Consider the following 14,832-nt stretch of genomic DNA (forward strand, 5'->3'; position numbering starts at 1 on the left):
TGTCAGTAATTGAGGAATTGGTACTGGTGTGTACCTAATTACACTTTAAGAGTTGTAATATTCTGATTAATATTCTTTGGTACTTGGAAAACTTATGGAAATCTTGATTTTAAATTGTATGACTAGGAAAGAAGAATCAAATTGTTTTTAAAAGTGGCCAGAATCCTGAAGAAACTGAAGGATCAATTGTGGAAAAGAGAAAGACCTTGAGTCCAGAGGAAGAAGAAGTTTTGAAATATGAGCAACTGAAAAAAGAAAAAGAACTTGGGGGAAAAATTCAAAATGCTGCATCATGCACCAATATTCTCCCTTTGGGACGTGACCGCATGTACCATAGATACTGGGCCTTGAGTTCCGTGCCTGGCTTATTTGTGGAGGAAGACTATGAAGGCTTGTTGGCTGATATGCTACAGCCTTGTCCTGCTAAAACTCGAGAGAAAAGTTTGGAATCTCAGGGAAATAAAATTTATGATAAAGCACATGGTAATGAATCCTCAGGGAATGGAGCTTCAGGGAAGATGCACCAAAAGCAGCATGAGCCACATAATGACAAGTTAATTTCTCAGGATAAAAACTCTTCCGGTTCTCCTTCACGATCTTCACAGCCATCTACCTCAGATCAGGACCAAATTCTTGATACTATCCATGCAGCAGAATTGCACAGACCAATAAACAAACCGAATCGATGGTGTTTTTATTCATCACCTGAACAATTGGATCAACTGATCGAAGCACTTAACTCTCGGGGAAACAGAGAGAGCTCTTTGAAAGAAACTCTTCTCCAGGAGAAAAGCCGGCTCACTGAATTGCTTACTAACTTTCCTGTGGAAAGACTTCAAATTCCAGGTAAGTCTTTACATCCTTACCAGTAACTAAACTTTGTTTCCTAAAATAAGCCAAGGAATGTTAATATTTGCCTTGCTTGCAGGAGCTGTAATTTTGAAATGTGGGTGGGGTAATTGAAAATTTTTTGGAAGAAAAATTTAACATTGAATTTGGTCATCAAACACTTTGGATAAAAATTGTTTTACTGTAATTAATAACATTTTTGCTAGCATTTTAGGTGCCTGTTGTGTTTGATAAATCACTGGATTCAGATAAGTTTTGATTCATTCATAATTTATTACACTACTGAATAAGTCACATATTCTCACGTATCCTCGAATATCCCCAAATATCACTGAACGCACTCGCAAACCCCGAGTACACAGCATAGCACGCCGCAGGGTGTTTCTACATACACTCGCGTAAACCCGTACACACTCACAAACTCGTCAGAGCACGCCACAGGATCTTTCCTTCTTGATCACCTGGCGCCATTCGCGGCACAGTCGAAGGCTGAGTTTCTCTCCTCGAAAGGGCGCCCAACACCATTCTTGATGGCATTTCTTATCGGAGCAGACCGTGCCACTACCCCCTCCCTGAGCCGATAATAAGGCCCCCTTGTCTGCAACATTTCTGTGCTACTAGCTGCAGGGGCAGCGCGAGTGGACTACCCAACTATTGCTGCTGTGTTTTGATTGCCAACGCAACCTTTTCACCAATAGAATGTCCTGCGAAAGGCCGCGAGGAGAACGCGTCTGGAAACTTGATTTCGAGAGGCTATGAAATGTAGGGCTGCTGAAGGGCCTGTCCCACTTACGCAACTTTTCAGCAACTGTTTTCGACCTTCAAGCTCGAGGGCACTCGCCTGATATGCGCACACGCACACAGACAGACGCCAGGGAAAGCAGGGGAGCGCTGTCTGAAATTCACACCCGCGCTGAACAAGAAGATAAAAGACGGTTGACACAGTGTACAGCTAGTCCTTTGGGAGGGCGGGGGAGAGAAGGAGGAAGAAGGACTGGAGACATTTTTAAGAAGCCAGACAACTTTTAATAAAGTTTAGCGGGCATTTAACATTACCGGTCGGTTTTCCTTGGTTCTGAAAATTCCAATGCCAATTAAAATGCCCAGTCAGCAAAGGAAATTGCCTACGGCTACCTCGACTGCCTATAACTACATGGCGACCCCACTACCACTGCACAATGAGTTCAAAAGAACCATGCCGACCAATTTTTACTCGCGGAAAAATTTTCAGCATGCTGAGAAATTTGCGAGTATGCGGGAACTTCTCTTGAGCATGAAGGAGAGTTAGTGACCTACTAGGATCACGTGTCGACAATGTTGTGAGTTTTTGGCCAGCGCAATCTCTTCTAAACTCGCAAATTAGGTCGCCATAGTGGGACAGGCCATTAACTTAGCTGATAACTCCATTTCGCATTGTTAGGTCAACCCTTGCACAAGACTCCATCCCTTGGAGTCATCAGTCTACATTAGAACCCATTTAACTACATGTTACTGAGTATACAAACAATAATAATCAAAAGTACAATATAATATTTCTATCTCTAAATGTGAGGTGATTGTGTCAATCTAATTATCCATGCCATAATGGTGCGAGTTGTGTGTTCTATTAGACACCAAGCTAGTCTTGGATGTCTCTGTGAAAGCAAAGCTTATCTCAATAGCCCTGCAAGCATCCCCATGATTTACTGGCCCCTTTTAATCAACCCAAGCATGCAATGTTTTGAACACAATTTCACCTCTCATTAACCCCAAATCCCTTTACATTCGCCCCACAGGTTCAATACCACCCTCTTGGCACTGCTCACGCGGCAGTAGGGAAGCACACAATTGCAGTATATTATGCCAACCACCACCAAAACAAGCTGGTCAGGGGAGATTAAGGCAATAGAAAGGAAGGACATTAGCTTGGAGGATGTGGAATCAATATGGGTAGAGCTGCGAAACCCTAAGGGGCTGAAAACACTAGTGGGAGTGTGTACAGACCACCTAATAGTAGTAGTGGAGTTGGGGATGGCATCAAACAGGAAATTAGAAATACAATACAATTTATTTGTTGTCATTTGAACCTTTGAGGTTCAAACGAAATTTGGTTTCTGCAGTCATACACACAAGGAAAAGAACCAAGACAACACAATTTACACAAATATCCATCACAGCGCATCTCCTCTCGCTGTGATGGAAGGCAAAGACTTATCTCTCCCCTGCACTCCCCATTCTCCTCCCGATGTCAGAGTCAAAGCCCCTGGCGGGCGATGATAAGTGTCCCACGGTCATTAAAGCGTGCAACAAAGGTAAAACAGTTATAATGGGTGACTTCAATCTACATATAGATTGGGTGAATCAAATTGCCAGGGGTGCTGAGGAAGAGGATGCATCCCAGAGTACTTAAGGAAGTAGCCCCAGAAATAGTGGATGCATTGGTGATAATTTTTCAAAATTCTTTAGATTCTGGAGTAGTTCCTGAGGATTGGAGGGTAGCTAATGTAACCCCACTTTTTAAAAAGGGAGGGAGAGAGAAAACGGGGAATTACTGACCAGTTAGTCTAACATCGGTAGTGGGGAAACTGCTATGTAAGGAGTCAGTTATTAAAGATGGGATGGCAGCACATTTGGAAAGTGGTGAATTCATTGGACAAAGTCAGTATGGATTTATGAAAGGTAAATCGTCTGATGAATTCTATAGAATTTTTCAAGGATGTAAGTAATAGAGTGGATAAGGGAGAACCAGTGGATATGTTATATCTGGACTTTCAGATGGCTTTCGACAAGGTCCCACATAAGAGATTAGTATGCAAACTTAAAGCACACGGTATTGGGGGTTCAGTATTGATGTGGATAGAGAACTGGCTGGTAAACAGGAAGCAAAGAGTCGGAGTAAACTGGTCCTTTTCAGAATGGCAGGCAGTGACTAGTGGGTACCACAAGGCTCAGTGCTGGGACCCCAGCTATCTACAATATATATTAATGATTTGGACGAGGGAATTGAATTCAACATCTCCAAGTTTGCAGATGACACGATGCTAGGGGGCAGTGTTAGCTGTGAGGAGGATGCTAGGAGGCTGCAAGGTGACTTGGATAGGTTGGATTAGTGGGCAAATGCATGGCAGATGCAGTATAATGTGGATAAATGTGAGGTTATCCACTTTGATGGCAAGAACAGGAAAGTAGACTATTATCTGAATGGTGGCTAATTGGGAAAAGGGGAGATGCAACAAGACCTGGGTGTCATGGTACACCAGTCATTGAAAGTAGGCATGCAGGTGCAGCAGGCAGTGTAGAAAGCGAATGGTATGTTATCATTCATAGCAAAAGGATTTGAGTATAGGAGCAGGGAGGTTCTACTGCAGTTGTACAGGGCCTTGGTGAGACCACACCTGGAGTATTGCGTACAGTTTTGGCCTCCTAGTCTGACGAAAGACATTCTTGCCATAGAGGGAGTACAGAGAAGCACTTCAGAGGAGGTGTGGTCAGTCAAATGGCCCAACCTCTTGTATGCAGTGAGGGCTGTCCCTTTAGATTCCTTTACTGCCGGTCCCAGGAGCCAGTACCACCCCTCTGGTGCCAGATGCTGCAGTCTTTACCAAATAAGAAAGGAGGGAGGCAGTAAATTCACGGTTCTCAAGACTCATAATTCAAGTCGGCGTCATACAAGGACATAATCAGGGCCCTTTGTCTTAGTGCCATTGCCCCCTCCTCAGCTGTGAACCATTCTGGCAGCGAGCGGAAGTCCCAATCAATCAGTGAGGGTTTTTTTTTTAATGGTTACAGCAGCCTCCACCTGATCCCAGAGGATGATTGGGTCCCTATGATCTCATCCAAGCCGCATTTCACGGTTAATCCCACTGTTATGGTACAGGTCACCGAGCCCCTGCGTTTCTTCATTGAGTATTTCCGTGGCTCCCTTATCCCATACCCGGAGCAACCACTGTCCCCAGGTTGTTGGCCGAAGCGGTCACTCATGGTGGACAACTCCTTCAGAGTGTGGTCCTGAAGGGTTGTGGATACCTGGGGTGCTGGAGTGGGCGGGCATACAGACCCTGGAGTCCCCAGGGGCGTGCGTACTGACCCAGATGGGCGTACTGACACTGGACTCCCCGGGAGCTCAGGGGAGAGGTCCTAATGTGTTGGTGTCAGTGCCCTTGTGGTCTTAATGGACGGTGGTCTTAACCGGACGTGCCTGCACTAGGACCTGATCGGGGGTATATAGGGGGGAGGGGGGGTCGTAAGTCTGTCGGTGGGGGAAGGTAGGGACCCTGATCCACTGTTGTTTCCCTCTGTTGTTAGCATACCAGATGTCCCCATCCCAGGTATTAACGTCCTCCCCCTTATCATTAGTTAACGGACGTAATCAGGTGAACTTGCCAGTCCACGGGCTTAACCTCCTCAGCTTGCTTGAGTCTGGCCATCTCCAACAAGCAGTGTCCACAGCTCGGTTTCCCATCTCCGCAGCCCAGTTTCTGGATGTCTCCACTGCCATTGATAGTCAGTGGGTGCTCCTTTAATGTAGCAATTTTGTCTTGGGTTTTTTAATTCTTGTTATTTTTGTTTAGGATTCTCATGTTGAGATTTAGATATTGATGGTCACAGCCAGAATGCTCCATTGTGGGTCCCCTTTACCTCGAGCATCCCGCTCTCCTTTAAGTGTGTCAATATATTATATCTGATTGTGACATTAGGATTGTTGTTTAGTCCATCGGACCTGTCGATGGGAGTCTCGGACTGAGCAATTAAGTTGGCCAAACTCGCAAACCCATCCGTATTATCCACCCACCCTTTAATCCGATAATTTCAGGCTCCAATGCTTTCTTTAACTTGCTCATTATTTAACTTGCACATTGTCTGTTATCTGAATCCTGCTGACTACGCCAAATGTTGTGTTTGATAAATCACTGGATTCGGATAACAGTTTTGATTCACTCAGTAATTTATTACACTACTAACTAAGGCACATACACACAGGTATCCTCAAAAATCCCTGAAAGCACTCGCAAACCCAGAGCACACAGCAGAACGAGCCGCATACAGTCACGTAAACCCGTACGCACTCGCAAACTCATCAGAGCACGCCACGGGATGTTTCGTTCTTGATCACCTGGCACCATTCGCGACATGGTCGAAGGCTGAGGTTCTCCGAAAGGGCGCCCAACACCATCCTTCATGGCATTTCTTATCAAAGCGCGACTGCCCCCTCCCCGAGCCAATCATAAGCCCCCTTTGTCTGCAACGTTTCTGCGCTACTAGCGGTGGTCTACCCAACTATTGCTGTTGTGTTTGTTCTCCAACGCAACCTTTCCCCCATAGAATGTCCCGCGAACGGCTGCGTTCCCAAGCAATGATCATAGGCGCGAGGAGATTATGCGTCTGGAAACTTGATTTCGAGAGGCTATGGCATGTAGGGCTGCTAACTTGGCTGATAACTCCATTTCACATTGTCAGTTTAACTCTTACACCACAGTATCCATAGCCTAAAGATATTTCATGTTGCAGACATTCCCAAAATAACTTGAAATGGGGGAAAAACAAGAAAAACTAAGCCACTCGTAGTCAAATGGCATATAATCAGGACTTTTGCCCCACTGAGTTAGTGCTAGCCGCACATCTATGACCACTAGGGGAATTTACACATGACAATTAACCAATCATCCAACACGCATTTCCATAGAGTCATAATCATGCATCATGGAAACATGCCCTTTGGGCCAACTTGCCCACACCGGCCAACATATCCCAGCTACACCAGTCCCACTTGCCTGAGTTTGGCCTATATTGCTCCAAACCTGTCCTAGCCATGAACCTGTCTACATTGGGATAGTCCCTGCCTCAATTACCTCCTCTGGCAGCTCGTTCCATCACCCACCACCACCCTTTGTGTGGAAAAAGTTACCCCTCTGATTCCTATTAAATCTTTTCCCCTTTAACTTAAACCTATGTTCTTGATTTCCCTACTCTGGGCAAGAGACTCTGCATCTACCGGATGATTCCTCTCATGATTTTATACACCTCTATAAGATCAATAATATATGTATACACATAATTAAAATGTTAGCTATTAGTGGCTGTAATACCATTCAACAACTAAGTAAAATGTTAAACTTTACAGTGACAGTCAATCAGAATTGATAGTTCGACTTAAAAGGGAAGCTGAGCTTTCCTTTTAAAATTGTCTCCGTTACAGTTATTTCATTAAAAGAAAAGTTGGACAGCATCCAGCTGGCTGGAATTAATATTAGCTGTGACTTTCGGAAGGATTTAGAATAAGAAGTGAGTTTCTGCTCCCCTCTTTCTAAATCCAAATCAACAATCAGATTATTAAGGTTACCCAGTATGCAAATCGATGCAGCAATGTTTCTCACTTGAGCTGGCTGTATTTAAAAAAAACCTTTCTGCAAGGTCACAAAGCACTTTCTCCCAGCATAAGAATAAATCAGATAATCATAGCCAGCACACATGTTTTGCTTAACGGGCCAATTTGAGCTCTTTAAGGAACATAGGCCCATTTTGATGAGTTTCATTAGCACTATAAAGTCTCTTCCCTCATTCTCATATTTACCAAAATATGAAACAGAATGCTGGAAGGACCCAGTGGGTCAAGTAGTGTTTTTGGAGGCAAAGTGTAAAGGTTGTGGCCCACCACTGCAGGAAGAGTCTGTGCTCAACTCAAACTTGCAGCATGGTCGACACATGGTCCTAGGAGGTCTATGTAACTCTCCTTCATGTTAAAGGGAAGTTCCCGCATACTCTCGGCCTCAGTTTGGTCGAGGAGTATTTTTTATTATGCTGTAAATTATCCGCGAGCAAAAATTGGGCGGCATGGAAAAAAAACTTTTTTTTTTTTTTTTTTTACTAGGAGGTTTAGTCAAAGTAGGTCGTAGTAGGTTGGCATGTTATTCGTGGGTAATCGAAGGTAGTCGAAGGTAATCAAAGGTAGTCGTAGATAGTGTTAGTGAAGTCGATGGTGGTCGTCTTCACTCTCCATTATTCGGTGTCCAATTTTCCCGAAGCTAGTCGAAAGAAATCGAAGGAGGTCTTCTGCATAGTCGAAGGAGGTCTTCTACATGGTCGAAGGAGATTCTCGACATAGTCGAAGGAGGTCGTAGGAGGTGTTCTACTCCGGCGATACAACAAGGCCATGACAGTTTTTTAATCTCTTCTAAACTCACAAATTAGGTCCCCGCAGTGGGACAGGCCCTTAAGTTCATGTTTCGGGTTAAGACTCAGCATCAGGACTGAGGAAACATTGTCAGTCTGCAGCAGTGTAGGAATGGGAAGAGGGGCTGGTAGATGAGGATGATGGGCTGATGGAACCAGGTGGGGGAAGACGAAGGAGGGAATGTGTGGGAGAAAAGCAAGAACGCCAGGGGAAGGGAAGCGGGGGGGAATGAGGGAGTGCAACCAAGTGTTCACTGAGAGCATGCAATCTCTGCACAAGTACAAAGATCAGCAAAAACCCATGTCAGGCGAAGTGAGAAAGATCATTAATCTCTTCACTATTGTACTTGTAGGTATAAAACTGTGCAGCATGGTCACTATTTCCACAGTTAAATATTTCAGAAATGTATGTAAATATGTCCTTTTTGTTTCATAGGCACACTTTTTGTTAGCTTGAAATGTGCCATGAAAAAACTTCCTAATTTAAACCTTTACCCTGTGGTCAATATCTGTTACTGAAGTGGATTTTCCTCATGAACACTCATCCCAGGGATGGTCTGCCATTGCAAACAGTAGGCATTTCATTCCTGAAGCATTTGTCAGCTGCCAAGCAACATATTCAAGTATTTGAAATGAACACTTACTCCACTAAGCTCATGTTTTAGACTTTATTATTCTGTTTGCATGTGTATTGTATTTAAGATTTGGGCAATCTTAAAATCTGAAATGATGCAGAATTGGCAGCTTTAAATTTAAGCTACTGTAAAAGAAATGTTCCAACAAATATCGGAAATGGGGGATTGAAGAAAATGGTTTAATAAATGGCTAGAGAATACAAATCAAGTAAATTCCATGTTGATTTTTAGATAAAGCTCCAATGGAAAGCAAGCTTGTTCAAAATACTTTAAAAGATGCTCCTGGTGCACATGAGTCTTGCCTATTATCTGCCGATATGCAGCTTGAATTGCGATTGAAGGATTTGCTTCTGGATATTGAAGAAAGAACCTGGCAAGGAACTCTCGGAGGAATAAAAGTATGTATTATCAAATGCAAAAAATTGCAAAAACTTGGTGGAATTTCATAATTTAATTATCCTTGTGCACATCGGTATGGTATGTCTTCAATCTGTTTCTGTTGAGTATTCCATTAAGAGAATGTAAACTTGTTTTTGCATTGCTTTTTATTTGATTGTCTTTTATTCCTGGAATATTTTAATAGACATTGAATAATTGTAATGTGCAACAAGATTTTTGAAAAAGCATATATTGGGTATGTTTAAGAGAGAACTGCAGATGATGGAATGGAAAAATCAGAGGTAGACAAAAATGCTGGAGAAACTCAGCGGGTGAGGCAGCATCTATGGAGCGAAGGAATAGGTGATGTTTCGGGTCGAGACCCTTCTTCAGACTGATGGGGGGGGTAGAAGAAAGGAAGAGGCAGAGACATTAGGCTGTGGGAGAGCTGGGAGGAGAAGGTTTCTTGCTTTCTTCCCCTCCCCTTCTCAGCTCTCCCGCAGCCTACTGTCTCCGCCTCTTCCTTTCTTCTTCCCGGCCCCACCCCCACATCAGTCTGAAGAAGGGTTTCAACCTGAAATGTCACTTATTCCTTCGCTGCATAGATGCAGCCTCACCCGTTGAGTTTGTCCAGCATTTCTGTCTACCATATATTGGGTATAGTGATTTGAGTCCTCTTTTGAGCGTACTGTGAGCAGCTGTGGGAACCACACCTTAAGGATATATCAACCTTTGATAAAACTGTGCTGTAGGTTTAATGGAAAGATCCGAATTCCAAACGTTCAAGTACAAGAAGAAATCTCAAGGTGGGGTTTCATTTCTGGAATATAAAATAAGGCGTCACTTAATTACAGTTATCAAGATGATAAGGGAACTGATAGGGTTGAAACTATTTCTGCTGTTTTGCACCTTGGATAAGAGAGACTTGGCTTAAAAATTAACCAGGTGTTTTAAAGGTGTTGTTTAAAAGCTTTGATTAGGGAGCATGAGGTGAAAGAACCATGTAGGTGGCAGTGATCATAATGTGATAGAATTCAACCAGCAGCTTGAGAGGCAGAGGTCTAATCTGATGTATCGCTATTACTGTTGAGGAAAGGTAACGACAGAGGCATGAGTGAGGAGCTGGCCATAGTTGATTGGAAGGGGTCCCAATCTGGAATGACAGTGGAGCAGCAATGGCAGGAGTTTCTGGGAGTTGTTTGGACGGAGCAGGATCTTTTCATCCCTCGGAGGAAGAAAAGTACTGTAGAGAGAATGAGACAACAGTGGCTGACAAACAAAGTCAAAGCGAGCATAAAAAAGTAAAAGGGAAAGCATATAATATGGCTAAGATTTGGGGTGGGAAGGATTTAAAAACCAGCAGAAGGCAGCAAAAAAGCAGTAGGGGGAAAAAAGATGAAATATGAAGGCAAGCTAGCTAATAATATAAAAGAGAATACCACACGTTTTTTTCAGGTATAAAGAGCGGACATTGAATCGCTGGAAAATGACACTGGAGAATCGGTAATGGGGGACAAAAAAATGGGTAGATGAACTAAGTTTTTTTTGGATTAGTCTTCACAGTGGAATACACTAGCAATGTGCCAGAAATTTACGAGAGTCAGGGGGCAGAAGTGAGTGCAGTTGCCATTTCTAAGGAGAAGGTGCACGGGAAGCTGAAATGTCCAAAGGTGGATACGTCACCTGGACCAGATGGACTACACTCCATGGTTCTAAAAAAGAGGTAGCTGCAGAATTGTGAAGGCATTATGTGATCTTTCAAAAATCACTGGAGTCTGGAATATAGAACAGTACAGCACAGGAATGAGCCTTTTGGCCCACTATGTGCCGAAACCTGAACCATAGTTAAACTGATCTCATCATGATTTGTATCCCTTTATTCTCTACATTTCCATGTACTTATGTAAAAGCCTCTTAAACAGCACTATCGTGTCTGCCTCCACCACTCCTGACAATGCGTTCCAGGCCCCCGCTACTCTGTGGGCGGGAAAACTACTTGCCCCACACCTCCATTAAACATTTTCCCTCTCGACTAATAACTGTGCCCTCTCATGTTGGACATTTCCACCTGAGCAAAATGGTTCTGACTGTCTACCTTATCTTTGCCTCTCATAGTTTTATGTTTTATAGCAAATCTTCCTTCAACCTCCAATGTTCCAGACAAAACGATCCAAGTCAACGATCCACAAACAAAGCTCTCCCAGTAGCTGAAACCCTCTAATCCAAGTAACATTCTGGTAAACCACATCAACTCCAAAGCCTCTACATCTTTCCTGTAATGGGATGACCAGAACTGCTTGCAATACAATGCTCTAAATTCAACCTAACCTCAATCTTTTAGAACTGTATCATGGCTTCCCGACTCTTGTATTAAATGCCCATAGCATTGAAACCAAGCGTTCCATACACCTTCTTTACCACCTTGTCCACTTGTGCTGCCACCTTTGAGTGAGTTATGGACTCCAAGATCCCTCTGAACTTCAATGCTGTTAAGGGTCTTGCTATTAACTGTGTACTTTCCCCTTACATTCAACCTCCCAAAGTGCAAAACCTCACACTTGCTCAGGCTAAACTGCCGTTTCTGCAGCTGATCTATACCCTGTTGTATTTACTCACAGCATTCCTCATTGTTGCTCCTACAAGTTTGGTGTCGTAAGCAAAGTTACCAACCCATCTACATTTATGTCTAGGTCATTTATATATATCTCAAACAGCAGAGGTTCCAGCACCGATCCCTGCAGAACACTGGACACAGACTTACAGCCAGAATATCTACCTTCCACCACAACCCGATATCTTCTATGAATAAGCCAGTTATGAATCCATATGATCAAGTCATAATGAATCGTATAACCTTAATCTTCTCGATCAGCCTTCCATAAGGGACTTTATCAAAAGCCGTACTAAAATCCATGTATACAACATCCACTTCCCTACTTTCATCAAGCCATGCTGGCTACACCTAATTAGTCCATTCCAAATGGGAGTAAATCCTATCTTGAAGAATTCTCTCCAATAGTTTCCCTAAAGCTGACCTGAGGCTCACTGGCCTATAGTTCTCTGGATTATCTCTACTTTTCTTAAACAAACAAAATTGGCCACTCCCTTGTCTTCCAGGTCCTCACCTGAGGCTACAGAAGAAACCGATCATTGTCAAGGACCCTGTAATTTCCTCTCTTGCTTCCCTCAATAACCTGGAGAATCGCAAGTCTAACTCCACTGTTTAAGAAGGGAACAAGGCAAAATAAAGGAAATTATAAGTTGGTTAGCCTAGATTCAGTGGTTGGTAAAGATTTTTGAGTTTATCAGCAAGGATGAGGTTTCAGGGTACTTGGAAGCAGCATAGTTTTGTGAAGGAAATCTTATCTAACAAATCTGTTGGTATTCTTTGAGGAAGTCTTCTTTGAGGAAGTAACCATGATAGACAAAGGAGTCAATGGATGTTCTTTACTAGGATTTTCAGAAGGTGTCTCACATGAGGCTGCTAAACAAAATGGGAGCCCATGGTATAAGAGGCAAGGTACCAGCATGGATAGGCGATTGGCTGGCAGAAGGCAAAAAGTGGGTGCCAAGTAGCTTTCTGCATGGGTCAGTGAAGGACCTGCTACATTTCTCGTTATATATGAATGATCTGATGGATGAAATTATAGAAACGTAGAAAATAGGTGCAGGAGGAGGCCATTTGACCCTTCGAGCCAGCACCGCCATTTATTGTGATCATGGCTGATTGGCCCCAATCAAAAGCCCGTGCCTGCCTTCTCCCCATATCCCTTGATTCCACAAGCCCCTAGAGCTCTATCTAACTCCCTCTGGTTTGGCCTCCACTGCCCCCTGTAGCAGGGAATTCCACAAATTCACAACCCTCTAAGTGAAAAAGTATTTTCTCACCTTAGTTTTAAATGGCCTTCACTTTATTCTAAGACTGTGGACACTGGTTCTGGACTCGCCCAACATTGGAAATATTTTTCCTGCATCTCGCTTGTCCAATCCTTTTATAATTTTATGTTTCTATAAGATACCCCCTCATCCTTCTAAACTCCAGTGAATACAAGCCTAGTCTTTTCAATCTTTCCTCATATGATAGTCCCGCCATCCCTGGGATCAATCTCGTGAACCTACGCTGCACTGCCTCAATCACAAGGATGTCCTTCCTCAAATTAGGAGACCAAAACTGTACACAATACTCCAGATGTGGTCTTACCAGAGCCCCATACAACTGCAGAAGAACCTCTTGACTCCTATACTGAAATTTTCGTATTATGAAGGCCAACATTCCATTAGCTTTCTTCACTGCCTGCTGTACCTGCACGCCAACTTTCAGTGACTGGTATACAAGGACACCCAGGTCTCGCTTTACATCCCCCTTACATAACTTAACCCCATTGAGATAATAATCTGCCCCCTTGTTATTGCTGCCAAAGTGGATAACCTCACATTTATCTATATTATACTGCATCTGCCCACTCACTCAACCTGTCCAGGTCACCCTGCAACCTCCTAACATCCTCTTCACAGCTCACAATGCCACCCAGCTTTGTGTCATCCGCAAACTTGCTAGTGTTGCTCCTAATTCCTTCTTCCAAATCATTAATATATTAGGTAAACAGTTGCGGCCCCAACATTGAGCCTTGTGGCACTCTAGTCGCCACTGCCTGCCATTCTGAAAAGGACCCTTTCACTCCTACTCTTTGCTTCCTGTCTGCTAACCAATTTTCTATCCACGTCAACACCCTACCCCCAATACCATGTGCTCTAATTTTAGTCACCAGTCTCCCGTGCGGGACCTTATCAAAGGCTTTCTGATAGTCTAGATACCCTACATCCACTGGCTCCCCTTCATCCATTTTACTTGTCACATCCTCAAAAAATTCCAGAAGATTAGTCGAGCATGATTGTCCTTTCATAAATCCATGTTGACGGACTAATCCTTTTACTGCTATCCAAATGCCCCATTATTACCTCTTTAATAATTGACTCCAGCATCTTTCCCACCACTGAAGTCAGACTAACTGGTCTGTAATTCCCCGTTTTCTCTCGCTCCTTTCTTGAAAAGTGGGATAACATTAGCTATCCTCCAATCCACGAGAACTGATCCTGAATTTATTGAACATTGGAAAATGATCACCAATGCGTCCACTATTTCTAGAACCACCTCCCTGAGGACCCTGGGATGCAGACCATCAGACCCAGTGGATTTATCATCCTTCAGTCCCATTAGCCTACCCAATACTATTTCTCTCCTAATGAAAATTTGTTTCAGTTCTTCAACCCCCTTAGATCCTCTGTTCTCCAGTACTTCTGGGAGATTGTTTGTATCTTCCTTAGTGAAGACAGATCCGAAGTACCTGGTCAACTCTTCTGCCATTTCCTTGTTCCCTATAATAATTTCACCCTTGTCTGCCTTCAAGGGACCCACATTTGACTTTACTATTCTTTTTCCTTTAACATATCTAAACAAACGTTTACTGTCCTTATTTACATTCCTGGCCAGCTTCCCCTCGTACGACATCTTTTCAGCCCGTATTGCTCGTTTTGTTTCCTTCTGTTGTCCTATGAAAGTTTCCAAATCCTCTGGCTTCCGGCTACTCTTTGCTGTGTTGTACATCTTTTCTTTTAGTTTTATTCTATCCCTAACTTCTCTTGTCAGCCACGGTTGCCTCCTACTCCCCTTAGAATCTTTCTTCCTTGATGGCTTTGTGACCAAGTCTGCGGGTGATACTAAGATAGGTGGACGAGTGGTTAGTGTTGGGGGCACAGAGAGTCCGCAGGTTGGGAGAGTGGGCAAAGAAGTGCCAAATGGAATAAACGTAATGGACTTGGG

General features: G+C 43.5%; 1 protein-coding gene across 3 annotated transcripts in view; it reads left to right on the forward strand.

The window, feature by feature from the left end:
- baz1a (bromodomain adjacent to zinc finger domain, 1A) overlaps positions 1–14,832 on the forward strand; it is an 82,813-nt gene that overhangs the window by 31,508 nt on the left and 36,473 nt on the right. For all 3 annotated transcript variants that reach the window (XM_055640558.1, XM_055640557.1, XM_055640556.1), the window contains 2 exons: positions 127–846; positions 8,865–9,031. In XM_055640558.1, the coding sequence (XP_055496533.1) occupies positions 127–846; positions 8,865–9,031 (887 nt within the window). The remainder of the gene's footprint in view (positions 1–126; positions 847–8,864; positions 9,032–14,832) is intronic.

Source organism: Leucoraja erinacea, chromosome 9 (genome assembly GCF_028641065.1).
Source record: "Leucoraja erinacea ecotype New England chromosome 9, Leri_hhj_1, whole genome shotgun sequence".
Lineage (NCBI taxonomy): Eukaryota > Metazoa > Chordata > Chondrichthyes > Rajiformes > Rajidae > Leucoraja > Leucoraja erinaceus.